Here is a 27500-nt window from a genome sequence, read left to right as displayed (position 1 = left end):
AAGAACGAAGGGAAAGAGGAAAATACAGACGGGAAAACATGAATGCATAGAGGGAAAATAAGAGGGGAAAATAGAAAGAGAGATAACGAGGGAAATATAGATGAAAAAATAGGAAGGAAGAATAGGGAAGGGGAAAAGAGGAAAATATTGACGGGAAAACATGAATGAAAGAAGGAAAAGAGGGAAAAAGAAAAAGTGAAAAAGAGGGATATAAAGATGAAAAAAATAGGAAGAAGATGAAAGGGAAAAAGAGGGAAATATAGACGGGAAAAGAATGAAGGAAAAGAGGAAGGGAAAAAGGGAAAAAAAACAGGAAAAGAGATGAAAAAATAAGATAAAATATGGAAGAGGAAAAAGAGGAAAATATAGACGGGAAAAGAATGAAGGAAAAGAGGAATGGAAAAAGAAAAAGGGAAAAAAAACAGGAAAAGAGATGAAAAAATACGATAAAATATGGAAGAGGAAAAAGAGGAAAATGTAGACGGGAAAACACGAATGAATGAAGGAAAAAAGGGAAAAAAACGGAAAGATGAAAAATAATAAGAATAGAAAAGGGAAAAAGAGGAAAAAACATAAAGGGAAAACATGAATGAAAGAAGGAAAAGAAGAGGAAGGGGAAAACAGTAAAGAGAGGAAGAGGGTAAAGAAAGGATAATAAAAGAGAGAGAGAGAGAAAAGTGGGACAAAACACGCCATGAGTTAAGAGAGAGAGATGTTGTGGGGGGGAGGGGGTAATGGCTATTGACCCCCCCCCTCCCCCTGCCCCCCTTCCCCCCTCTTCTTTCCCCTCTCCCCTCTGACCTTCTTTCCTCCCTTCCCTTCTTCCTTTCCTCGTTGCCCCTCTTTCTTCCTTCCTTCTCTTCCTTCCCTTATTGCCCTTCCTTCTTTACCCCTTCCTTTCCTCCTCCTCTTTCTTTCTTCCTTCTCTTCCTTCCTTCTTCTCCTCCTTCCCTCATTGCCCTTCTTTCTTTCCTCATTCTCTTCCTCTTCTCTTTTCATTTCTTTCCTCTTTTTCCCTCCTCCCTCTCTTCCTTCTTTTCCCTCCCCCTTTTTTTTCCCCCCATTCTCTTCTTTCTTCCTTCCTTCCTTTCCTCTTTTCCCCTAGTTCTTTCTCTTCCTTTCTTACCCTCTTTCTTCCCTTTCCTTTCTTTCTTTTCCTTTTCTCTTAATCCTCCTCTTTCTTACTCCCTTTTCCCCTCTCTCCTTCCTTCTCTTCCTTCCCCTTTCATGGCTCTCCTTCCTTCCTTTCCCTCCCTTTCTCACAGTTCTTTCCTCCTCCTCCTCCTCCTCCTCCTCCTCCTCCTCCCGTTTCTTCCTCCCTTCTCTCTGCTATCCCTCCTTCCTCCCTTTACTCCCCTTCTCACTCCCTCCCCTTTCCTTCCTTCCCTTTCCTTCCTCTTCCTCCTCCTTCTCTCCCTTTCTGTCCTCTCTTTCCCCTCACTTTTCTCCTCCTCTTCCTCTTACCCTTTCATTCTCCTCTCTCCTTCCCCTTTCCCTTCTCCTCTCATATCTTCTTCCTCCTCTTCCCATTTCCTTCCTCTCTTCTTCCTCCTCCTCTTCCTTCTCTCACTGTTCTCTTTCTTCCCCCTCACCCATTTTAAAACCCCTTTTTTTCTCTTCTTCCTCTTTCCCTTTCCTTCCTCTTCTCCTTCTTCCCTCTTTCTCCTCCTCCCTTCTTCTCCTTCCCCCTCTTCCTCCTCTTCTTCCTTTCCAATGCTCTACTTCCTTCCTCCCCCTCCTCCTCCTTCTTCTTCTCTCTCTCCTCCCCTCCTCCTCTCTTCCCTCTCCTCCCCTCCCTCTTTTTGGCTGACTTCCGTTCCATCAGACCACCTCCTCCTCCTCCTCCTCCTCCTTCACTGTCCTACTTCCTTCCCCAAGTCCCCTCTCCTCCTCCTCCTCCTCCTCCTCCTCCTCCTCCACCCCCTCTTCTTGTCCCACTTACTCCTCTTACTCCTCCTCTTCATGTCTTCTAAACTGCTCTCACATTTCCTCCTCCTCCTCCTCCTCTTCCTCCTCCTTCTCATTGCTTTCTCTGTCCCCCTGTCCTCTCCTCCTCCTCCTCCTCCTTCTGCTTGATTCCGTTGTCCTCTCCTCCTCTCCTCCTCCTCCTCCTCCTCTCTGTCTTCTCATCTTTAGCTCTTGTCATTTTTCTTCATATTATTCCCTATTTTCTTCTTTTCTCTCATTATCCTTTTTCTTCCCTTCTCCTTCCCTTCTGTCTTCCATATATTTTTTTTTTGTCTTACTGTTTTTTTACTGTTGTTTTGTTTTCCTGTTTTTTTTTGTTTTGTCTTCTTTTGTTTTCTTTTGTTTTCTTTTCCTGTTTTTACTCACTTTTCTTCCTTTCCTTTTCTTCCCTTGCTTGACTTGTCCTTCCAAATATCTTCTTCTTCCTCCTCCTCCTCCTTCTTCTTCTTCTTCTTCTTCTTCTTCTTCTTCTTCTTCTTCTTCTTCTTCTTCTTCTCCTCCTCCTCCTCCTCCTATTTTTAGACTCAACCTTCTTTATCTCCTCCTCCTCCTCCCTTCCTAACTTCCATTATCTCGTCTCCTTCTTCCTCCTCCTCCTCTTCCTTCTTCTTCTTCTTCCCTCCCTATCATCATTTACTCTCTCTTCCTCTTCTCCTTCCTTTCCTCGTGTCTCCTCTACCTCTTCCTCTTCCTCCTTCATTTCTTTATTTCTTCCTCCTCCTCCTCCTCCTTCTCTACTTCTTGCCCTTTCTTTTCTCCTTTACCTCCATCTCTTCTCCTCCTCCTCCTCCTCCTTCTTCCTCTCATCTTCTTCCTTCTCTTCCTACTCTACTTTAACTGTTCCTCCTCCTCCTCCTCCTCCTCCTCCTCCTCCTCCTCCTCCTCCTCTTTAACATCTCTTCCTAGCACCCTTTACTGTTTACTTCTTCTTCTTCTTCTTCTTCTTCTTCTTCTTCTTCCTCTCCTAACTTTAATTAGCTCCTCCTCTTCCTTCTTCCCCTCCTAACTTCCATTTCCATTACCTCCTCCTCCTCAATCTCCTCCTCCTCTTCCTCCTCCATCTCCCCTCCTCCTCCTCCTCCTCCTCCTCCTCCTCCTCCTCCTCCTCCTCCTCCTCCAGACTCATTGAGGAGAAGGACGAGAGATTCCTCAGACAGTGAGACGCCCGTGTTTGTGTGTGTGTGTGTGTGTGTGTGTGTGTGTGTGTGTGTGTGTGTGTGTGTGTGTGTGTGTGTGTGTGTGTGTGTGTGTGTGTAAGAATTGAGTGCGTGATAGATATATAGATAGATAGACAAGAATAGACAGAGGTAGATAGTTTAATATGCATTCATCATCATCATCACCATCATCATCAGCCAATATTATTAGTTCACTGCACGATAAAGACCTCTCTCTCTCTCTCTCTCTCTCTCTCTCTCTCTCTCTCTCTCTCTCTCTCTCTCTCTCTCTCTCTCTCTCTCTCTCTCTCATAATCGTCCTATCCCATTCTTCTTCCTCCCTTCCCATCTCTTATCCCATACTAATCCCATCCCATTTTTCTTCTCTTTTTATCCCATTCCCTTCCTCTTCTTCCCTTCCCATCTCTTACTCATCCCATCCCATTATTCTTCCTCCCTTTTTATCCCATTTCCTTCCTCTTCTTCCCTTCTCATCTCTTACTCATCCCATCCCATTATTCTTCTTCCCTTTTTATCCCATTTCCTTCCTCTTCTTCCCTTCTCATCTCTTACTCATCCCATCCCATTATTCTTCCTCCCTTTTTATCCCATTCCCTTCCTCTGCTTCCCTTTCCATCCCATTCTTTTTCCATTCCTTTTTTTATTGTTTCATTCTTTTCCTTCCCACTCCATCTCTTAACTACCCCCATCCAGGTCTTCGTAGGTAAATAAGATGATAGTCTGAAATAGAGGAAAGGAATAGATACAAATAAATAATAATAAATAAAGAGAAATGAGGAAATGGTCACAGATGGAAAAGAAGAAAAGGAGAAAATAAGAAAAAAGGAAAGGCTGAGTTTGAATTAAGGAAAAGTATAGACATGAGAAAGTAGTCTTAGAAATAAATAAAACTGACAAAAAAATAAAAACAGGAGAAATCAAGTTAAAAGATAGAGATGAAGGAAGCAGAGAAGGAAAAAAAAGATGAGCGTATGAATTAAGGAAAAGGAAAAGTATATTGACATGACGAAGCGATCACAGAAAAAATAAAAACTGAAAAAGAAAACATAAGAATACAAGTTGAAAGATGGAAATGAAGAAAGCAGAAAAGGAAAAAAAAGATGAACTGAGGGAAAGCAAGAAAAAAAGACAAGGAAATACCCTCAGTAGGAAAAAAAAAAGAGAAGTCAAGAGATGGAAATGAGGAAAGCAGAAAAGGAAAAAAAAAAGATGAACTGAGGGAAAGCAAGAAAAAAAAGACAAGGAAATAGCCTCAGTAGGAAAAAAAAAAAGAGAAGTCAAGAGATGGAAATGAGGAAAGCAGAAAAGAGGAAAAAAAGAAAAAAGATGACGGTCTGAATTAAAGAAAAGGGAAAAAACAAAAAAAAAAGGTGGCTCAAGGAAATAGCCGGGGATAGAAATGAAGAAAAAAAAGGAAAAAAGGAAAACAGAAGAAAAGACGACACACAGACAGACACAGGAAACATTAGAAAAAGGAAGAAAAAAACACGTACAAAAACAAACAATCTGGCAGGAAAAGAAAAAAAAAAAAAACTAAACTAAAAGACAGACAAAAAAAAGGAGAGAGAGAGAGAGAGAGAGAGAGAAAGGAGGGCAAGAGGTATAAATTCAACTCCATCGCCGAAACAAATAAACAAACAAACAAACAGAAAAAGAAACACACACACACACACACACACACACCAGGCACGTGAACCAAGAAGGAAAATGAAGAAAAATATAAAAAAGAAAAACAACAACGAGATGAAGAGGGCAATCTATCACCCAAACGAAGGAAAACAACAACAAACAAAAACAAAAACGAAAACAGATGAAGGAGAGAAATACATAAACATCCCCTTTGATTAAGACGCCGACACCTCCGTTTTCTTTTTCCTTTCCTTTTAATGTTTTTAGAATAATAAATGATACACAGAAAATATCTATCCTTGAAGAAGAAGAAGAAGAAGAAGAAGAAGAAGAAGAAGAAGAATGGGATGGGATAATTTAAAAAGGTGGAAAGGGAAAATGAAGAAAAAAGAAGAGGAAGAAGGAGAAGAAGAAGAAGATGATGATGAAGAAAAAGAAGAAGTATGGGATGGGATAATTTTGAGAGGTGGAAAGGGAACAAGAAGAAGAAGAAGAAGAAGAAGAAGAAGAAGATGATGATGATGATGATGAAGATGAAGAAAAAAAATGGGATGGGATAATTTAGAGAGGTGGAAAGGGAAGAAGAATGGGATGGGATAAGTAGATGGAAAGGGAAGAAGAAGAAGAAGAAGAAGAAGAAAAGAAGACTGGAGTGAGGAAACGAGGAAAAGAAAGGAAGTAAATGAGAAAAAGACAGATAAAAAGGGGGAAGAGGAGGAGATCATTAAAGAAACACACGAAGGAAGAATGAAAAAGTAATACCGTGGGAAAGGAAGACAAAAGTAAAGAAGAAAGGTATCAGGAAACAAGAAGAAAATATAGGAGGAGGAGGAGGAAGAGGAGAGACTGAATGAACGAGTGAATGAAGAAGAGGAGGAGAACAACGTGAAAGAGGAGGAGGAGGAGGAACAAGAACAAAAAGAAAAAAGAAACAAAAGAAGAAAAAAAGAGGAAAAGGATGACGAAGAAGAACACGAAAAGAACAAGAAGAAAAAGAAATAAAAAAGAAAAAGAAGAGGAAGATGAGAAAGAGGAGGAGGACTGGACGAAGAAGAACAAGAAAAAGAGGAAAAAAGAAAAGAAGAGGAAGAAGAGGAATAGGAGGAGGAGGAGGAGGAAGAGGAGGACAACAATAGCCAAATCGACCGGCCAGTTGACACACACACACACACACACACACACACACACACACACACACACACACACACACACACAATCACGTGACAATGCAACAACAACAACGACAACAACACTACGTCACCTTTTGTAAATAAACACCAAAGGGGGAGGAGGTAATTACAAGGAGGAGGAGGAGGAGGAGGAGGAGGAGGAGGAGGAGGAGGAGGAGTGATAGAGTAACATGAAAAGAAAATGGAGAGAAAAAGTTAGAGAAGAAAAAGGGAAGAGAGGAAGAAAGAGGAGGGATAGAAGGAGGAGGGGGAGGAGGAGGAGGAGAGGAGGAGGAGGAGGAGGAGGAAGAGGAGTGATAGAGTAACATGAAAAGAAAATGGAGAGAAAAAGTTAGAGAAGAAAAAAGGAAGAGAGGAAGAAAGATGAAGGATAGAAGAAGGGAAGGAGGAGGAGGAGGAGGAGGAGGAGGAGGAGGGTAATATGAATAAGGGAATGGAGGAAGAAAAAGAAAAAAAGGGAAGAATAGAGAATGGGAATATAAGACGAATGACAATAAAGAACAACAACAACAATAACAACAACAACAACAATAAAAAGCAAAGACGAAAGACAAAGAAGAAGAAAAGGAGGAGAAGGAAGAAAAGAACAAAAGGAAACAATGAAAAAATAATAAACGAAGGAATAAAACGACAAAGAGAAACATGAATTGGCGAAGTCGCAGAAGAAGAGTTCCCGGAGGAGGAGGAGGAGGAGGAGGAGGAGGAGGAGGAGAAGGAGGTTAATTACAACACCCTGTATATTGATTGTTGCTTCTGTTATGCCTGTTGTCCGTGGAGGAGGAGGAGGAAGAAGAAGAAGAAGAAGAAGAAGAAGAAGAAGAAGAAGAAGAAGAAGAGGAGGAGGAGGGGGAGAAGTAGTGAAAGAGTAACATAAAGAAAATGAAAACAAAAGAAAAAAGAGAAGAAAAGGGAAGAAAGGAAGAGGGAAACGAAGGAACAGAAGTAAAGGAGGAGGAGGAGGAGGAAGAAGAAGAAAAAGAAGAAAAGGAGGAGGAGGAGTGAAAGTAATATGAAGAAAAAGAAAACAAGAGAAAAAAAGAAGAAAAGGGAAGAGGAAGAGGGAAACGGAGGAACAGAAGTAAAGGAAGAGGAGGAGGAAGAGGAGGAGTAATGAGAGTAACATGGAGGAAAAAAAACAGAGAAAGAGAAAAAAGGAAAAAAAGGGAAATAGAAGGAAAGAAGAAGAATAGGAGGAGGAGGAGGAGGAGGAGGAGGAGGAGGAGGAGGAGGAGGAGAAGAATGAACAATACAACAATATATCATCATCGATTGTACGTTCGTGTCAAGAAAGTTATTAATTAAGTATTCAAAAGGTGTGTATATGTGTGTACGTGTGTGTGTGTGTGTGTGTGTGTACGTGTGTGTGTGTGTGTGTGTGTGTGTGTGTGTGTGTGTGTGTGTGTGTGTGTGTGTGTGTGTGTGTGTGTGTGTGTGTGTGTGTGTGTGTGTGTGTGTGTGTGTGTGTGTGTGTGTGTGTGTGTGTGTGTGTGTCTGAGTCATCACACTACGTTGCTATTGATGTTTTAGTAATGCATGTTATTTTTTTTTAATATTTCCTGTTTTGGTTTTCTTAATTTGTGGTAAATAAAAATAATAGAGGTTGATATTAATGTTCGACTTTCGTGTGCTTAATTAACGACAGGTAAATTAGAGGAAGACGCTAATTACGAGTTTTCTTCATTTTCTCTGTTATTTCTTATTTTCATTTTTTTTTCTTTTTACTTTTTATTTGTTTCTTCTTTCTTTCATTCTTTTTTTATTTTTTTTATTTTCTCGGTTTTTTTCTTTCATTTTGTTTTTCTTTCCTTTTTTTCTTTCATCCTTTTATTCTTCTTTTTTTTCTTTATTTCACTCTTTCATTCTTTTTTGTTTTGTCTTATTTTTTTTTCTTTCATTCTTTTTGTTTTCTTTTCTTTCTTTCATTATTTTTTTCTTTTCTCGTTTTCGTTTTTTTTCTCGTTTTCTTTTCTTTTCTTTCATTATTTTTCTTTTCTCGGGTTTTTTTTCTTTTTTTCTTTCATTCTTTTTACTTTTTCTTTTCTTTCTTTCATTTTTTGTTTTTCTTTTCCTTTCATTCATTCTTTCTTTTCCTTTTCTCGTTTTCTTTTCTTTTTCTTTCTTATTTTCTTTTACTTCATTTTTTTTCTTTCTTTCACTTTTTCTTTTCCTATCCTCGTTTTCTTTTCTATTTTCTTTCTTTCATTCTATCTTTGTCTATGTTTGCAATTGTCTGCCTAAATGCTGACCTCTCATGCACCTCCTTTGCTGATTCTCTTACGATTAGCCACGACTTTTCAGCACGCACGCACGCACGCACGCACACACACACACACACACACACACACACACACACACACACACACACACACACACACACTTGTTTTTTTATCCTTACAAGCGAGTTGGAAAGACATTGTATTCAACTACTTTTTCCCTCTTTTTTTTTCTTTTTTTCTTTTTAATTTCTTTTTTCGTCTTCCTCTCTCTACTCTACTTCCTCTTCCTCTTTCTTGTTCTTCTTGTTGTTCTTATTCCTCCTCCTCCTCTTTTCTTCCTCCTCTTTTTTTTATTTTTCATCTTTTTCTACTTCATGTTTTTCTTCTGCCTCTTCCTCCTCTTCCTCATTTTTTCTTCCTCTTCTTCCTTTTCATCATTTTATTTCTTCTTCTTTTTCCTCCTCCTCCTCCTCGTTCTCGTCCTCCTCCTTTTTTCTTCCTCTTCCTCCTCCTCGTTCTCGTTCTCCTCCTACACACACACACACACACACACACACACACACACACACACACAAGGCTGCTGAATCCTTTATCTGCACAGTAAGGGCGTTCAACCCACTCCCACACGCTCTAATCTTGACCCTTACGGCGTTCCTGTCCATCGATCCCACGCTCTCGTGATGTGCCCAGGTAGGAAAGCAGGTGGCTAGGTGTAATTTTTCCCCTAATTGCACGGACGAACACCTGAGTTACTCCATGCTTGTTTGTTTTGTTGTTGTTTTGTTTGTTTGTTCAAGAAGAAGAAGAAGAAGATTTAGAAGAAGAAGGAAAGCAAAAAGAGGAGGAGGAAGAAGAAGAAAACGTTGAATAAATAATATGAAGAAGAACACGAACAAGTTGAGGAAGAAGGAAAGCAAAAAGAGGAGGAGGAAGCAGAAGAAGAAGAAGAAGAAGAAGAAGAAGAAGAAGCTGAGGAAGGAGAAAGAATTAAAACAAGATGAAAGAAAAGAAAACAAAAACAAGAACACGATGAAGAAGAACAGGAATAAAAGACGAATGACAGAGAAAACAGAAGAAAAAAAGAAAAGGCAGAAGGAAAAAAACGAGTTAAACGGGTAAATACAAAGACGAAAAAGAGGAAGAAAAAAGAAAAAGAAAACAAGAAAACAAAGAAAATGAGGATGATGATGATGATGAGGAGGAGGAGGAGGAGGGGGAGAAAGAAGAAGAAGAAGAAGAAGAAGAAGAAGAAGAAGAAGAAGAAGAAGAAGAAGAAGAAGAAGGAAAGAAACGTAGAAACAGAAAACGAAGCTGATGATGAAGAAGAGTAGAAGAAGAAGAAGAAGAAAAAGAAAAAGAAGAGAAAAATGAAGAAGAAGAAAAAGAAGAAGGAAAGAAACGTAGAAACAGAAAACGAAGTTGATGATGAAAAAAAAAAAAAAAAAAAAAAAAAAAACAAGTGTAGCCGCAAAGACTGGCCGGCGACGCCCTAAAACGGAGGCTGTCTGGCGGCGGCGGCGGCGGCGGAGGAGGAGGAGGAGGGGGCGGCAGCTCAGTGGCAGCTTTAAAGGTTCTGCTGCACCCCAAGCCAAGAGAGGGGAAGGAGAGGGGAAGGGGAAGGGAAGGGAGAGTGGGTACGAAAGGGAAGGATAGGGATGGGTAGGGAAGGGAAGGGAAGGGAAAGTGGAGGGGAAGGAGAGGGGAAGGGAAGGGGAAGGGAAGGGAAGAGTGGGTACGAAAGGGAAGGAATGGGATGGGTAGGGAAGGGAAGGGGAGGGAAAGTGGAGGGGAAGGAAAGGGGAAGGGGAAGGGAAGGGAGAGTGGGCACGAAAGGGAAGGAATGGGATGGGTAGGGAAGGGAAGGGGAGGGAAAGTGGAGGGGAAGGAAAGGGGAAGGGGAAGGGAAGAGAGAGTGGGTAAGAAAGGGAAGGATAGAGATGGGTAGGGAAGGGAAGGGGAGGGAAAGTGGAGGGGAAGGAGAGGGGAAGGGGAAGGGAAGATAGAGTGGGTACGAAAGGGAAGGATAGAGATGGGTAGGGAAGGGAAGGGAGGGAAGGAGAGTGGAGGGAAGGGGGGGAAGGGAAGGGAAGGGAAGGAATGGGATGGGTAGGGAAGGGAAGGGAAGGGAAAGTGGAGGGGGAGGTGAGTGGAAGGGAGGGAAACAGGAAGGGGAAGAGGAAGGCTATGGAGGATTCGAATGGGAAGGAATGGGATGGGTAAGGAAAGGAAGTGAAGGAAGTGAAGGGGAGGGGTTAGGCTAAGGGAAAGGGAGGGGGAAGGGGGAAGGAAAGAGTGGGTACGAAGGGAAGAAATGAGATGGGGAGGTGGGAAGGGAAAGGAAAGGAAGGGGAGAGGAAGGGAAGGGGAAGGGAAGGGGAAGGGAAGGGGGAAGGGGAGGGGAAGGGAAGGGGTAAGGAGAGAGTGGGTACGAAGGGAAGAAATGAGAGGGGTAGGGAAGGGAGGGAAGGGAAAGGGAAGGGGAGGGGAATACGAAGAGGAAAAGGAAGGAAAAGTTGGGTAAGAAAGGGAGGGAATGAGAAGGGTAGAGAAGGGTAAGGAAGGGGTAAGGAAAGGGAGGGTACAAAGCGTAATAAAAGGGAAGTGATGGAAAGGCAACGAAGGGTAAACCAAAGGAAGGGAATCAAAGGAATGCCAAGGGAAGGGAAGGCGAAGGAGTGGAAGGGACGGGAAGGGAATGGGAGGGGAAGGGAATGGGAAGGGAGGGATGGGAAGGGTAAGGAAGGGGAGGAAAGGGAAAGGAAGGGGAGACAAAAGAGTAGGATAAGACAAAGAAAAAAGAAGGGGAGGAAAGGGAAAGGAAGGGGAGACAAAAGAGTAGGATAAGACAAAGAAAAAAGAAGGGAAGGGAAGGGAAGAAAAGGGAAGGGAAAGGAAGGAAAAGAAATGAGAGGGAGTGGAGGAAAAGTTAAGGAAGAATAAGGGAAGGGAGGGAATGAGAAAGGGAAAGGGGAAAGGGGATAGGAAAGGAAGGGAAGGGCAAGGCAAGGAATGGTAAGGGAGGGAAGGGAAGGAAAATAAATGAGATGGAATGGAGGAAAAGTTAAGGAAGAGAAAGGAAAGGGAAGGAATGAGAAAGGGAAAGGGGAAAGGGGAAAGGAATGGAAGAGTAGGGCAAGGAAGGGAAGGGAAGGGAAGGGAAGGGAAGGGAAAAGTAAGGCAAGGAAGGGAAGGGAAGGTAAGGGAAGGGAAGAGACGGGAAGATAAGGAAAGGGAAAGGAAGGAAAGTAAAGGGAAGGGAGGGGAAAGGAGAGGAAGGGAAAAGTAAGGCAAGGGAGGCTAAGGTAAGGCAGAGCAAGGCGAGCCAAGGCGTTCGGGAGGTCTCAGAGCGTGGCGGCGATCAATGAATCAGCCGTTTCCATAATTTTAGGAGGACAACACACCTGTTTTTGTGGGGCCTCCTCGGCTGGTGGCTTGGCGGTGTTGTGATCCTGGGAGTCAGTTTAGGCTTCGGTTTTATTTTAATTTTAGTTTCTGTTAGTGATCGGTATTATAAGACTCTCGTTCCTCACATCAACTATCTCTAAAGGTCAAAGAGGCTGGTTCTAATGAGTGTTTCTTTAGGTTCACGGTACAGAGGAAGGGTCAAACTACCACCAGGGACATAAAACTAATCTTGGAAATGCCCTAAACTCTTTCTAACATCAGCTATCTCTAAAGGTCAAAGAGGGGGTCAATCGGGGTCTAATGAATGTTTCTTTAGGTTCACGGTACAGAAGAAGGGTCAAACTACCACCAGGGTCATAAAACTAATCTTGGAAATGCCCTAAACTCTTTCTAACATCAGCTATCTCTAAAGGTCAAAGAGGGGGTCAATCGGGGTCTAATGAGTGTTTCTTTAGGTTCACGGTACAGAGGAAGGGTCAAACTACCACCAGGGTCATAAAACTACTCCTGGAAATGCCCTAAACTCTTTCTCACATCATTTATCTCTAGAGGTCAATGAGGGGGTCAATCGGATTCTAATGAGTGTTTCTTTAGGTTCACGGTACAGAAGAAGGGTCAAACTACCACCAGGGACATAAAACTAAGCTTGGAAATGCCCTAAACTCTTTCTAACATCAGCTATCTCTAAAGGTTAAAGAGGGGGTCAATCGGGGTCTAATGAGTGTTTCTTTAGGTTCACGGTACAGAGGAAGGGTCAAACTACCACCAGGGACATAAAACTACGCCTGGAAATGCCCTAAACTCTTTCTAACATCAGCTATCTCTAAAGGTTAAAGAGGGGGTCATCGGGGTCTAATGAGTGTTTCTTTAGGTTCACGGTACAGAGGAAGGGTCAAACTACCACCAGGGTCATAAAACTACTCCTGGAAATGCCCTAAACTCTTTCTCACATCATTTATCTCTAGAGGTCAAAGAGGGGGTCAATCGGGATCTAATGAGTGTTCCTTTAGGTTCACGGTACAGAAGAAGGGTCAAACTACTACCAGGGACATAAAACTAATCTTGGAAATGCCCTAAACTCTTTCTCACATCATTTATCTCTAGAGGTCAAAGAGGGGGTCAATCAGGGTCTAATGAGTGTTTCTTTAGATTCACGGTACAGAGGAAGGGCCAGACTACCACCAGGGTCATAAAACTACTCCTGGAAATGCCCTAAACTCTTTCTCACATCAGCTATCTCTAAAGGTCAAAGAGGGGGTCAATTGGGGTCTAATGAGTGTTTCTTTAGGTTCACGGTACAGAGGAAGGGTTAAACTACCACCAGGGTCATAAACTACTCCTGGAAATGCCCCAAACTCCTACGAAAGCCTTGTCAAATATGTGAACTTGGGTGACGAGGTGTTCAGTAATTCGGCCCGGTGTTTGATATAAGAGTCGTATTTCAAAACATTTCAGCGCCAAACTTCACATATTTGACAGGGCTTTCGTAGGAGTTTGGGGTATATTTCCAGGGGTAGTTTATGACCCTGGGAGTAGTTTAGCCCTTCTTCTGTGTCATGAACTTAAAAAAACGCTCATGAGAACCCAACTGATCTCCTTTTTGGCTTATGGAAATAGTTGATGTGGGAAGCGGAATCATTGTCCAAGAATACCATCCATAGAGTCGTATATCACAACACTTCGGCGGCCAGGTTCACATATTTGACAGGGCTTTCGCAGGAGTTTGGGGTATATTTCCAGGGGTAGTTTATGACCCTGGGAGTAGTTTCTTTTTAATTTTGGTTTCTGTTCAGTCCTGTTTCTGTTTAGTTTTGGTTTCTGTTCAGTCCTGTTTCTGTTTAGTTTTGGTTTCTTTTCAGTCCTGTTTCTGTTTAGTTTTGGTTTCTTTTCAGTCCTGTTTCTGTTTAGTTTTGGTTTCTGTTCAGTCCTGTTTCTGTTTAGTTTTGGTTCCTTTTTTATTTTGGTTTCTGTTTAGTTTTGGTTTCTTTTCAGTCCTGTTTCTGTTTAGTTTTGGTTTCTTTTCAGTCCTGTTTCTGTTTAGTTTTGGTTCCTTTTTTATTTTGGTTTCTGTTTAGTTTTGGTTTCTGTTTAGTTTTGGTTTCTGTTCAGTCCTGTTTCTGTTTAGTTTTGGTTTCTTTTCAGTCCTGTTTCTGTTTAGTTTTGGTTTCTTTTCAGTCCTGTTTCTGTTTAGTTTTGGTTTCTTTTCAGTCCTGTTTCTGTTTAGTTTTGGTTTCTTTTCAGTCCTGTTTCTGTTTAGTTTTGGTTTCTTTTTTATTTTGGTTTCTGTTTAGTTTTGGTTTCTTTTCAATCCTGTTTCTGTTTAGTTTTGGTTTCTTTTCAGTCCTGTTTCTGTTTAGATTTGGTTTCTTTTTTATTTTGGTTTCTGTTTAGTTTTGGTTCCTTTTCAGTCCTGTTTCTGTTTAGTTTTGGTTTCTTTTCAGTCCTGTTTCTGTTTAGTTTTGGTTTCTTTTCAATCCTGTTTCTGTTTAGTTTTGGTTTCTTTTCAGTCCTGTTTCTTTTTAATTTTGGTTTCGGTTTATTTTTTTGTTTCTGCTGAGTCTTGTTTCAGTTGTCTTCTTTTCTTTTTAGTTTCGGTTTCTATTGTCTCGGCCTCGGTCTGGGTTTCTCGCCACAATGAAGCTTGTTTTGGGGTTTCAGTAATCTCTTGTTTGCGTGGGAAGATTCTTGGCCCGGTTTGTTTGCTTCTGCCAGTCTCTCAAGGGGGATACGCTCTCTCTCTCTCTCTCTCTCTCTCTCTCTCTCTCTCTCTTAAACTAAAACATACACACTTTTGTGCATTTTTTATTCCTTCGTTTCAATATTCTTTTTTTTATTCTGGTTCTCTTTTTTTCTTCCTTTTCTTCGATATTCGCCCTTTTTCTTAATATAGTCTCTCTCTCTCTCTCTCTCTCTCTCTCTCTCTCTCTCTCTGGTCATTCTTAAACTAAAATATCAAGACACTCATTTTTTTTCCTTCGTTTCAATATTTTTTTTTATTCTGGTTCTTTTTTCTTCCTTTTCTTCGATATTCGCCTTTTTTTCTTAATATACTCTCTCTCTCTCTCTCTCTCTCTCTCTCTCTCTCTGGTCATTCTTAAACTAAAATATCAAGACACTTTCATTTTTTCTTTTTTTCCTTCGTTTCAACATTCTTTTTTATTCTAATTCTCTTCTTTTCTTCCTTTTCTTTGTTATTCATCTCTCTCTCTCTCTCTCTCTCTCTCTCTCTCTTACATAAAAAAAAGCTTCGATACAGACATAGTGACACACAGAGAGACATTATCAGTGTGCGTATGTCTGCCTATGATAGGACACACACACACACACACACACACACAGGTTGGTTATCTCGCTTGAATTACCTCATTAGCGCCTGACATTCACCTGTTACCGCGGACGTTCACACCGGACGGGAAAAATATAATAATGTCAATAATGGTGAGAAAAAGGGACAAAAAACTACCCACCTGCAAATTGACGCCGCGTGAACTCCTAAAATCAAGAACAGGTTATTTTTTTTTTTTTTTTTTTGCTTTTTTATCAGAATTTTTTTAGTGTGTGTGTGAGTGTTTGTGTGCATTTTTCGGGGGGTTCTGTTGTGTGTGCGTGTTTGGGATTTGGTGTGCGTGTGCGTAATTTATCTGTGTGCGTCCGTGTAGGTTTTCGTTGAGCTATCTTTAGTGGTTTTAGAGATATCTCACAAAATATAGAATCTTTTTTATGCTCAAATCAGAATTTTTTTCAGTGTGTGCGTGTGTTTGTGTGTGTTTGTTTGTTTTTTTGGAGTAATCATAAACAATTTCACGTGAACTCCCAAAATTAAGAACAGGTTAATTTGTTTTCTTTTTTTTTGTAGTAATCAAGAACAATTTTTTTCCTGTTTTGTATAATAATCAAGAACAATTTATTTGATCTTTTTTTCCTTGATTTTTTTTTATAGTAACTAAGAACATATCAATTAGTTTTTCATCTTCCGTTTTTCTTGTTTTTTTTTTTGTAGTAATCAAGAACAATTTTTCCCTCTGTTTTGTATAATAATCAAGAACAAGTTATTTTCTATTTTTTTCCTTGATTTTTTTGGTGGTTCTTTTTTTTTGTATAGTAGCTAAGAACATATCAATTTGTTTTTCATCATCCGTTTTTCTTGTTGTTTTTTTTGTAGTAATCAAGAACAATTTTTTCCCTCTGTTTTGTATAATTATCAAGAACAATTTATTTTCTTTTTTTCCTTGATTTTTTTTCTATAGTAGCTAAGAACATATGTTAGTTTTTCCTCTTTCGTTATTTTTTTTTTTTTATGTAGTAATCAAGAACAATTTTTTTTTACCTCTGTTTTGTATAATTATCAAGAACAATTTTTTTTTCTTTTTTCTTTTTTTTTTCAGAGGAGGGTATCAGGACACCTCTCCTCCCGAAATTGACCTATCTTTCTGCCACTCCTCTGAACTCTTTTTATAGGAGCAGCGAGTAGCGGGCTTTTTTTTTTTTCATTAGTTTCCTTTTTTTTTTTTTTTCCCTTGAGCGGTTTCCTCTGCTGTAGAGAAAAAAAGAGTAAGAACATATCAATTAGTTTTTCATCATCCGGGTTTTTTTTCGTCAGTTTCATCAACATCATCATCAGCATCATCAAAATCATCATCATTTTTTAGGGTCCGATATCTGCCTCTATCTATCTATCTATCTATCTATCTATCAATCTATCTTCATCTCCTTTCATCTTTTATTCTTTCCTTTATCAATTCCACTCTCTCTCTCTCTCTCTCTCTCTCTCTCTCTCTCTCTCTCTCTCTCTCTCTCTGCACTAAAAAAAAAAAAAAAAAAATCTCACTTCGACCTAAAATCACTTCGAACCACTCTGAGGGAATCACAGTTGACTTAATTAAAGGTTTGTTGTCTCCCACGTGCCGCCCACCTGCTTACCTCTCTCTCTCTCTCTCTCTCTCTCTCTCTCTCTCTCTCTCTCTCCCACACACTGTCTCCAACCTGTCTGCCCACTTCTCCTCTTCTTTTTTTCTTTCCTCCATTATTTTCCTTGCATTTTTCTCTCTCTCTTCCTTCCACTTCCATCCTTTCTTTTCCTTTCTTTCTTTCTTCGTCCCTTCAATAAAGATCGGAGACAATAATAATGACAGGTGACTCACGGTTAGATAAGTAGAGTTCATAATAACGACTCCAAAACTAACAGGTAAGTCACAGGTATATAACACAGGTAGGTAGACAGGTAACACTCCCAGTAACGGCTTTGGTGTATAATTCTTCTTTTAACGTATGCTTTCCTTATTTTCTCACCTTTAATTAATTTTTTCGTCATATTTCATTAAGACTGACAGGTATTTCACAGGTATATAACACAGGTAGGTAGACAGGTAACACTCCCAATACGACTTTGATGTACAATTCTTCTTTTAACGTATGCTTTCCTTATTTTCTCATCTTTAATTAATTTTTTCGTCATATTTCATTAAGCCTGAGAGGTATTTCACAGGTAGATAACATAGATAGGTAGAAATGTAACACTCCCAGTAACGACTTTGATGTGTAATTCTACTTTTAACGTATTTTTTCCTTATTTTCTCACCTTTAATTATTCTCTTCGTCGTACTTCACTAAGAGACTGACAGGTATTTCGCAGGTAGATAACACAGGTAGGTAAAAAGCTAACTCTCATAATCAACTTTAGGTGTATAATTATCCTTTTAATGTATCTTCTCCATATTTTTCATCTTTAATTATTCTTTCCATCACATTGAATTAAGAGACTGGCAGGTATTTCAAAGGTAGATAACAGAGGTAGATAAGTAACGCTCCAATAACGACTTTAAGAGCTTCGCAGGTAATTCACAGGTAGATAAACACAGGTAGATACGAAACATTCCCAATAACGACTTAAAGTGACTGACAGGTAACTCTCAGGTAAATAACAAGATGGACAGGTGACTCAGTAGGTAAGGTAAGAAGGAAAGAATGAAGAAGGGAAAGGAAGGAAGAAGGAAAGAATGAAAAAAGAAAAGGAAGGAAGAAGGAAAGAATGAAGAAGGGAAAGGAAGGAAGAAGGAAAGAATGAAAAAAGAAAAGGAAGGAAGAAAGAAAGAATGAAGGGAAAGGAAGGAAGAAGGAAATAATGAAAAAAAAAGAAGGAAGGAAGAAGGAAAGAATGAAGAAGGGAAAGGAAGGAAGAAGGAAAGAATGAAAAAAAGAGAAGGAAGGAAGAAGGAAAGAATGAAGAAGGGAAAGGAAGGAAGAAGGAAAGAATGAAAATATAGAAGGAAGGAAGAAGGAAAGAATGAAGAAGGGAAAGGAAGGAAGAAGGAAAGAATGAAGAAGGAAAAGGAAGGAAGGAAAAATAAAGGGAAAGGAAGAGAGAGAGAATGAAAAAGGGAAAGGAAGGAAGGAAAGAACGAAAACAGGGAAGGAAGAATGAAAACAATAAAAACGGAAGGAAGGAAGCAGGGAAGAATCAAAAAGGGCAAGGAAAGAAAAAAGGAGAAGATTGGAAAGGAAAGAAAAGGGAAGGAAAAGAAGAGGAGAAAAGTTTAAAACCCACTTTTCTTTAACCCATTTCCTCCAGTTCTATACACCTGCCTAGTACTGGTCACCTCTCTCAACTACTTTACTATCTACTATCGTAAGGTAAGTAAGGTAAGGTAGGTAAGATAGGTATCACAGGTAGATAACACAATAACGACAGGAGATAGTAATAAAGGTAGATAACTCACAGGTAGACAGGTAACACTTAAATCAACGGAGACAGAATAAGGACTAGTAGAAGACAAGAGAATAAAAAAAGAATAATAACTGGAGACAAAAATAAGGACAGGTAACCTACAGGTAGACAGGTAACACTCTGAATAACCTCAATAGACTCACAGGTAGATAACAAGGTAGAATGGATATCAAGATGTTAGAATCTGTACAGAGGAGGATGACAAAGATGATTCAGGGGGTGAGAAACTTGCCTTATGAAGACAGGCTGAAGCATATAAATCTACACTCTCTAGAAAGGCGAAGGTTGCGAGGAGACTTGATCAGAATCTATAATGTGTATATTAATGTACATGTATGTGTATGTGTGGCGACACCGTGGGTGTCGCACAATGATCACAAGCACGACGTGGTGTTAGAGATCCTGTGCAGCACTGTCACCAGCCCACATACACATGTACATTATAATATACACATTACATTAAATGGATGAAGGGCTTTAATAAAGGGGATGTCAATAAGATTTTGATAGTACAAGAGCCAGGTAGGACACGTAGCAATGGTTTTAAGTTAGACAAATTCAGATTCAACAAAGACATTGGCAAGAATTGGTTCACCAACAGAGTGGTGGACGAATGGAACAGGCTTGACAGCCATGTTGTGGGTGCCAATACCATAGATACATTCAAGAAGAGGTTGGATAGTCATGGATAGTGAGGCAAGGTGGGGTTGAGAGTACAGGAGCTGCCTTGTATAAGCCAACCGGCCTCTTGCAGACTCCTTACGTTCTTATGTTCTTATGTTCTTCTTAAATAAGGACAGGTAACTCACAGGTAGACAGGTAACACTTAAAACAACGACTTCCAGAGACCAACAGGTGACTCACAGGTAGATAACAAGGTAGAAAGGTAACGAAATAATAACTGGAGACAATAATGACAGGTAACTCGAAGGTGCATAGGTAACACTAAATCACCTCAAGAGACCATCAGGTGACTCTCAGGTGACTCACAGGTAGACAGCACAGGTGAGGACTAATCAAGGGGCCGTCATGTACTCACCTCGTTGAAGAAGTCATCCATGTAGCCCACGTTGCCATCCACATTGACGGCAACATCATCCGGGCCAACGTCATCCTCATCACTCTGCGCCTGGGAGGAGAGAGAAGGGGAGGGACGATTAGATACATGGATAGATAGATAGATAAAAGGATGGATAGAGAGAGAGACTGATAACCATACTGCTTCACATTCTTCCTCCTTTCTTTGTTTTCCTTTATTTCATCTTCATCATTGTGTGTCTGGGAAGAGATAGAAAGATAGACAGAAAGATAGATATAAATAGATTGATTGATAGATAGATGGATAGATTGATGGATGAATAGATTACTTTGTTTTTGGTTTTTGGCCTTGAGCTGCTTCCTTTACTGTCGAGAGAGAGAGAGAGAGAGAGAGAACATACGTCATGGCTATACATACATGACAAAACAGACCTTCACACGTCACACACACACACACACACACACACACACACACACACACACACACACACACAGGTCACCCCCCTTCCCCCCTCCCCTCCATTCACACGCGCAAAAACAAGACCAAGAGGGACAAAGGAGAGAAGGAGGAAAGAGAAAAAAACAGATGTGGGGGAGAGAAAGATGGAGAAAAGGAAAAAAAAAAAGATAAAAATGGATGTGATATATGAAGAGAAAAAACGAATATAAAAGATGAAGAAAGGGAAATAGAGAGGAAAATGGACAGAGTGTAGAAGGAGATAGAATGAAGGGAAAGAAAGGGGAAGAAGGGAAAGGAATAGAAATGCAGTATATAGGAAGAAAGAATGAAGAAGGGGAAGGAAGCGAGAAGGGAAAGGAAGGAAGAAGGGGAAGAAGGGAAAGGAAGAAAGAAGTGGAAAAAAAAGGAAAGGAAAGAAGGAAAGAATAAAAAAAGGAGAGAATGAAAAAGAGAAGAATGGAAGAAGGAAGGGGAAGAAAGGTAAAGGAAGGAAGAAGGAAAGGGAAGAAGGGAAAGGAAGGAAGAAAGGAAGGGAGGAAAGAATCAAGAGGGGAGAGGAAGAAAGAAAGAAGGGGAAGAAGGGAAAGGAAGAAAGGAAGGAAGGAAAGAATCAAGAAAATGAAGAAAGAAAGAAGGGGAAGAAGGGAAAGGAAGGAAGGAAGGAAAGAATCAAGAAAATGAAGAAAGAAAGAAGGGGAAGAAGGGAAAGGAAGAAAGGGAGGAAAGAATCAAGAAGGGAAAGGAAGAAAGAAAGAAGGGGAAGAAGGGAAAGGAAGGAAGGAAGGAAAGAATCAAGAAAATGAAGAAAGAAAGAAGGGGAAGAAGGGAAAGAAAGGGGAAGGAGAGATAAGAAGAAAGAAGGAAGAGAAATATAGAAGTTTTTGTTGTTGTTGTTGTTTACACCTTTTAAGAATTGCAATAGATCCTTTTCGGCCTCTCTATCCTTTCCATCATTCCGTTTTGTCCTATTCTTTCCCCTTTTTTTTTGTTGTTGTGTTGTTGTTGTTTTCTACATCTAAAAATATCCCCTGAGATCCTTTTCGGTCTCTCTATCCTATCCATCATTCTGTTTTGTCCTATCCTTTCTCCGTTTTTTTTATTTTTTTTATGTTGTTCTATACACCTTAGAGTCGCTATAGATCCTTTTCGGTCTCTCTATCCTATCCATCATTCTGTTTTGTCCTATCATTTCTCCGTTTTGTTTTGTTTTGTTGTTGTTTTCTACATCTTAAAATATCCCCTGAGATCATTTTCACCCTCTCTTTCCAATCCATCATTCCGTTTTGTTTTGTTTTGTTGTTGTTTTCTACATCTTAAAATATCCCCTGAGATCATTTTCACCCTCTCTTTCCAATCCATCATTCCGTTTTGTCCAATTCCTTCTCACTTCTTTTGTTTTTTTTGGGGTGGGTGGGGGGTGTTGTTGTTGTCCCATACATCTAAAAATATCCCTTGAGATCATTACTGGCCTCTCTTTCATATCTATCATACTGTTTTGGCCTATTCTTTTTCCTTGTTTTCTTTTCTTTTTTGGGGGTGGATGGGGGGGTGGGGGATGTTGTTGTCCCATACATCTAAAAATATCCCTTGAGATCATTACTGGCCTCTCTTTCCTATCCATCATTCCGTTTTGTCCTTTTCTTTTTCCCTGTTTTCTTTTCTTTTTTGGGGTGGGTGAGGGTGTTGTTGTCCCATACATCTATAAATATATCCCTTGAGATCATTACTGGCCTCTCTTTCCTATCCATCATTCCGTTTTGTCCTTTCTTTTTCCCTGTTTTCTTTTCTTTTTTTGGGGTGGGTGGGGGGTGAGGGGTGTTGTTGTCCCATACATCTATAAATATATCCCTTGAGATCATTACTGGCCTCTCTTTCCTATCCATCATTCCGTTTTGTCCTTTATTTTTCCCTGTTTTCTTTTCTTTTTTGGGGGGAGGGTGGGTGGGGGGGTGTTTTTGTTGTCACATACATCTAAAAATATCCCTGGAGATCATTACTGGCCTCTCTTTCATATCGATCATACTGTTTTGTCCTATTCTTTCTCCTTGTTTTCTTTTCTTTTTTGGGGGAGGGTGGGGGGATGTTGTTGTCCCATACATCTATAAATATATCCCTTGAGATCATTACTGGCCTCTCTTTCCTATCCATCATTCCGTTTTGTCCTTTTCTTTTTCCCTGTTTTCTTTTCTTTTTTGGGGGGTAGGGGTGGGGGGATGGGGGGGTGTTCTTGTCCCATACATCTAAAAATATCCCTTGAAATCATTACTGGCCTCTCTTTCCTATCTATCATACTCTCTCGTCCTTTTCTTTCCCCTTGTTTTCTTTTTTTTTCTTTTTTTTTTTGGGGTGGGTGGGTGGGGGGTTGTTTTTTTACATTAAAGGACACGGCTCAAGGGCAACAAAAAGAGTACAAAAAAAAAGCCCGCTACTCGTCGCTCCCATAATAGATAACAGTAAAGAGCAGCCAAAAGAGAGGTCAATTTCGGGTGGAGAGGCGTCTTGATATGTCCCATACATCTAAAAATATCCCTTGAGATCATTCTACGCCTCTTCCTCTACACTATTTCATTATTCTTCTATGCTATACAAATGTTACTCCTTATTTCTCCAGCTAATGCAATATGAATCGCTTGAGATCTTCCTAGGCCTCTCTCCCTACCCTATTTCATTATTGCTCTTTGCTATACGAATGTTAATCCTTACTTCTCTACCTAATACAATATGAATCGCTTGAGATCTTCCTAAGCCTCTCTCCCTACCCTATTTCATTATTGCTCTTTGCTATACGAATGTTAATCCTTACTTCTCTACCTAATACAATATGAATCGCTTGAGATCATTCTAAGCCTCTCTCCCTACACTATTTCATTATTGCTCCTTGCTATACGAATGTTAATCCTTACTTCTCTACCTAATACAATATGAATCGCTTGAGATCTTTCTAAGCCTCTCTCTCTACCCTATTGTCATTCCTCTTTGCTATACGAATGTTTCTCCTTGATACTCTACTTAATACAATGAGAATCGCTTGAGATCATTCTAAGCCTCTCGCCTTACCCTATTTCATTATTGCTCTTTGCTATACAAATGTTAATCCTTACTTCTCTACCTAATACAATATGAATCGCTTGAGATCATTCTAAGCCTCTCTCTCTACCCTATTGTCATTTCTCTTTGCTATACGAATGTTTCTCCTTGATACTCTACCTAATACAATGAGAATCGCTTGAGATCATTCTAGTCCTCTCTCCCTCTCTTTACCTTGCTCTCCCTACCCTATCCTTCCATTCCTTTTTGCAATACGTATCTTCCTTCTCACCTCTCTACCTAACTCAACACTCGTACCCGGAGATGAGCACCGGGGCTACGAGTACCTATAGCGTATGTCCCAAACCTTACCTTTACCTGCTTCCAAGGCGGGCGTCACCATTTTATATTACCTCATAAATTCTCCTCCCTAAGCCTACCTCGTGTTTTAAGCCGACGTTGGAATCAAATATAATCTCTCTCTCTCTCTCTCTCTCTCTCTCTCTCTCTCTCTCTCTCTCTCTCTCTCTCCTTTATTTGTCTGTATTTCTTTCTTTTTTTCTTATTTCCACTTTTCGTTTCTCATTATTCCTCCTTCGTCTACGTTTTTGTTTCTCTCTCTCTCTCTCTCTCTCTCTCTCTCTCTCCTTTATCTGTGTGTTATTTATTCCGTCTTTTTTTTTCTTATTTCCATTTTTCGTTTCTCATTATTCCTCTTTCGTCTACGTTTTTTTTTCCTTCGTTCTCTCTCTCACTCTTTTTTCTCTTCTTCGCTTGTTATTATGTGTGTTTCTTTTAAATACTCTATGATCGACTTTTTTTTAATTTTCCTCCCTTACCCTTATTTTCCATTTCAAGGGATATGGGGCAATTTACTCGACTCTTTCCCTTTTCTCTTCTTTTTTTCTTTTTTTTCTCTTCTTTCCTTGTTATCATGTGTTTCTTTTAAGTACTCTATGATCTCTTACTTTTTTATTTTTTATTTCGTGATGTGGAAAAATTTACTCGACTCGACTCTTTCCCTTTTCTCTTCTTTTTTTCTCTTCTTTCCTTGTTATCATGTGTTTCTTTTAAGTATTCTATGATCTCTTACTTTTTTATTTTTTATTTCGTGATGTGGAAAAATTTACTCGACTCTACTCTTTCCCTTTTTCTCTTCTTTTTTCTCTACTTCCTCTGCCACTGCTTTGTTCTTCTCCCATAACTCTTCATTGTCTCCTCTTATATAATTCCCTCCGTCATTCAGGGTTTGAGTGTTATAGAATTGGCCCACTCATTCCTGCCTAAACCTTAAGCCAAATGAGATGATAACAGTTCTTTTTCTGAGTTTTTTTTTATACAACAAAGGAGACAGCTCAAGGGCACAAAAAAGTAAACAATAATAAAATGAAAAAGCCCACTAAAAAAAAGCCTGGATAGTAGAAAATAATGACTAAGGCGCTTTGTTTACGAAGGTGACGATACGATAAGACTTTCGTAGAGGTTGTTGTGGTAGTTTGACAAGGCTTCTTCTGTACCGTGAATGTGAAGAAACACTCACGAGAACCCGGGTAATGTGGTCTTAGGTAATAGTTCTGAGTCGAATGTATGGGAGGGAGGAAAGAAGGAAGGCGGACATAATGGGAGAGGATGAACTGGATGAAAGAAGGAATGAAGGAAAGAAGGTAGAGAAACATGGGGGAGGGATAGAGAAGGGAAGGAAAGAAGCAAAGACGGTAGAAGACGATACGGAGGAAAGAAGGAAAGGAGAGAATGACGGTAGGAGAAAAAATGGAAGGAAGAAAGGGATGAAAGAAGGAATGAAGGAGAGAAAGACGGTACAGAAACATGTGGGAGGGATAAAGTAGAGGAGGGAGGAAAGAAACAGACGAATGGAGGAAAGAAGGAATGAAGGAAATAGAGACGGTAGGAGAAAAAGTGGAGGGATGAAAGAAGAAATGAAGGAAAGAAGGTAGAGAGACATGAGGGAGGGAAGAAGGAGAGGAGGGAGGAAAGAAACAGACGAATGGAGGAAAGAAGGAATGAAGGAAATAGAGACGGTAGGAGAAAAAGTGGAGGGAAGAAAGGGATGAAAGAAGGAATGAAGGAGAGAAAGACGGTGGAGAGACAAAGTGGAGGGAGGCATGGAGGAAAGAAAGAAGGAAGGAAGGAAGGAAGGAAGGATATAAAGTAAGGGTAAATCGAAGGAAGGAAAGAGGGAAGAAATGAAGGAAAGGAAGGAAGGATTGAAGGAAGGAGTGAAAGAAAGAAGGAAAGAAACAGAGAATGAAAGGACACAAGGAGAATGAAAAAGGGAAGGAATGAAAGAAAGAGAGGGAAAGAAAAAAAGGAGAAAGAAAGAAGGAAGGAAACAAAGACGCTAGAACACATGTGGGAAGAAATGAAAAGGAGAGGAAAAAGAGAAGAAAGGGAAAAGAAAAAGGAAGGAAGCAGGGGAAGAAGTAAGGAAGGAAGGGAAGAAGAAGCAAAGAAAGACGGAATCAGGCATGAAGAAAAAAGAAAACAAAAGGAAAGGAAGAAGGGAAGAAATGAAGGGAAGAAGAAAAGAAGAAGAAGGAAGAAAGAAAGAAGGAAAGAAAGAGAAAAAGAACAGAGGGGAGAGAGAAATGAAAAAAAAAAAAAAAAGTGAAAAAGAAGGAAAGAAGGAGAAATAAAAGGAAGGAAAAAGAGGGGAAGAAGGGAAGAAGGATTGAAGGAAGGATTGAAGGAAGGACAGGAAAACCAGACAAGAGGGAGGGATGAATGGAGGAAAGATAACATGTGGAGAGAAGTGTAGGAGGATGTGGGAGGAGGAGAGAAGAGAAGAGGAGGAGGAGGAGAGAAAGCCAGACAGGTCGGTAAGCGGGTAGAAAGGTGGGAGGAAAGTGTGAGCGAGTGGAGGAAAAAAAATATGTGAGGGAAGGAAGGAAAAAGGGAAGGAAGGAAAAAAAAGTGAGGAAAATAGAGGGCGAGGAAAGCATATAAATGGCGTGCTTAGATAATATAAAAAGAAAAGTGATCATTCTCTCTCTCTCTCTCTCTCTCTCTCTCTCTCTCTCTCTCTCTCTCGTTGCCATGGAGACGAGGTGTGACGTAATTTTCCACCCACACCGCCACCTCCACACACACACACACACACACACACACACACACACACACACACACACACACGCACACACAGACCTGCCTGAAGAGGTGTTTAACAAGGTTTTTACACACGTTTTAATTAACAGAGAGAGAGAGAGAGAGAGAGAGAGAGAGAGAGAGAGAGAGAGAGAGAGAGAGAGAGAGAGAGTGTCATGGTAGATACAGTCGTCCTTCCATATCTGTGTGTGTGTGTGTGTGTGTGTGTGTGTGTGTGTGTGTGTGTGTGTGTGTGTGTGTGTGTGTGATCAATATCGAGTTACTTGGGTCTGCATAAGCTTCTGAATATTTACTGCCGTTCTTCTTCCTCCTCCTCCTCCTCCTCCTCCTCTTCCTCTTCCTCCTCTAGTGAAAAAGGAAAAATGTTCAAAATAAAGATGCCAAAATAGCAGACGATGGCCCTCCCCCCCTTCCTCTCTTCCCCCTCTTCTTCCTCCTTCCTATCTCTCTCCCCCCTCCCTCCCCTTTCCTCCCTTCTTCCTTCCTATCTCTCTCCCTTCCTTTCCTTCCTCTTGTCTTATTTCAACTTCCTTTTTCCTCTCCATCGCTGAGAAACTTCCTGTCCTTCCTTTTTATCTCAGTTTTTTTTTCCCTCCTTCATTTCTTTCTCGTTTTTCTTCTTTCCTTCCTCTCTTCCTTCATTTCTTTCCCTCCTTCATATTATTTTTTCCCCTCCTTACTTTCACTTTCTTATTTTCTTCTCTCCTTCCTAACATTATTCCCTTCTTTCTTTTCCTTCATTATTTTCTTTCGCTCTTCTATCCTCATTTTCTCTTCCTTCATTTCTTTCCCTCCTTCATATTATTTTTTCCCTCCTTCCTTCCTCTTTCTTATTTTTTCTCTCTCTCCTACCTAACATTATTTACTTCTTTCTTTTCCTTCATTATTTTCTTTCACTATTCTATCCTCATTTTCTCTTCCTTCATTTCTTTCCCTCCTTCATATTATTTTTTTCCCTCCTTCCTTTCTCTTTCTTATTTTTTCTCTCCTTCCTAACATTGTTCCCTTCTTTCTTTTCCTTCATTATTTTCTTTCGCTCTTCTATCCTCATTTTCTCTTCCTTCATTTCTTTCCCTCCTTCAGATTGAATTATTTCCCTCCTTACTTTCTCTTTCTTATTTTCTCTCTCTCTCCCGCCTAACATTATTCCCTTCTTTCTTTTCCTTCATTATTTTCTTTCGCTCTTCTATCCTCATTTTCTCTTCCTTCATATTATTTTTTTCCCTCCTTGCTTTCTCTTTCTTATTTTTTCTCTCTCTCCTTCCTAACATTATTCCCTTCTTTCTTTTCCTTCATTATTTTCTTTCACTATTCTATCCTCATTTTCTCTTCCTTCATTTCTTTCCCTCCAGATTATTTTTTTCCCTCCTTCCTTCCTCTTTCTTATTTTTTCTCTCTCTCCTTCCTAACATTATTCCCTTCTTTCTTTTCCTTCATTATTTTCTTTCACTATTCTATCCTCATTTTCTCTTCCTTCATTTCTTTCCCTCCTTCATATCATTTTTTCCCTCCTTCCTTCCCCTTTCTTATTTTCTTCTCTCT

At 40.0% G+C, this 27500-nt stretch overlaps 1 protein-coding gene across 10 annotated transcripts in view; it reads right to left on the bottom strand.

The window, feature by feature from the left end:
* Positions 1-27500, bottom strand: part of LOC127005523 (syntaxin-1A-like) — a 140480-nt gene that overhangs the window by 88916 nt on the left and 24064 nt on the right. For all 10 annotated transcript variants that reach the window (XR_007758635.1, XR_007758634.1, XR_007758636.1 and 7 more), the window contains exon 2: positions 19350-19439. Coding sequence is in view for 6 of the 10 variants with exons in the window: in XM_050874441.1 (XP_050730398.1) it covers positions 19350-19439 (90 nt within the window). In the remaining 4 variants the exon portion in view is untranslated. The remainder of the gene's footprint in view (positions 1-19349; positions 19440-27500) is intronic.

This window comes from Eriocheir sinensis, chromosome 30 (genome assembly GCF_024679095.1).
Source record: "Eriocheir sinensis breed Jianghai 21 chromosome 30, ASM2467909v1, whole genome shotgun sequence".
Taxonomy (NCBI): domain Eukaryota; kingdom Metazoa; phylum Arthropoda; class Malacostraca; order Decapoda; family Varunidae; genus Eriocheir; species Eriocheir sinensis.
The sequence above is the reverse complement of the archived record's forward strand: the minus strand, read 5'-3'. Positions and strand labels throughout refer to the sequence as shown.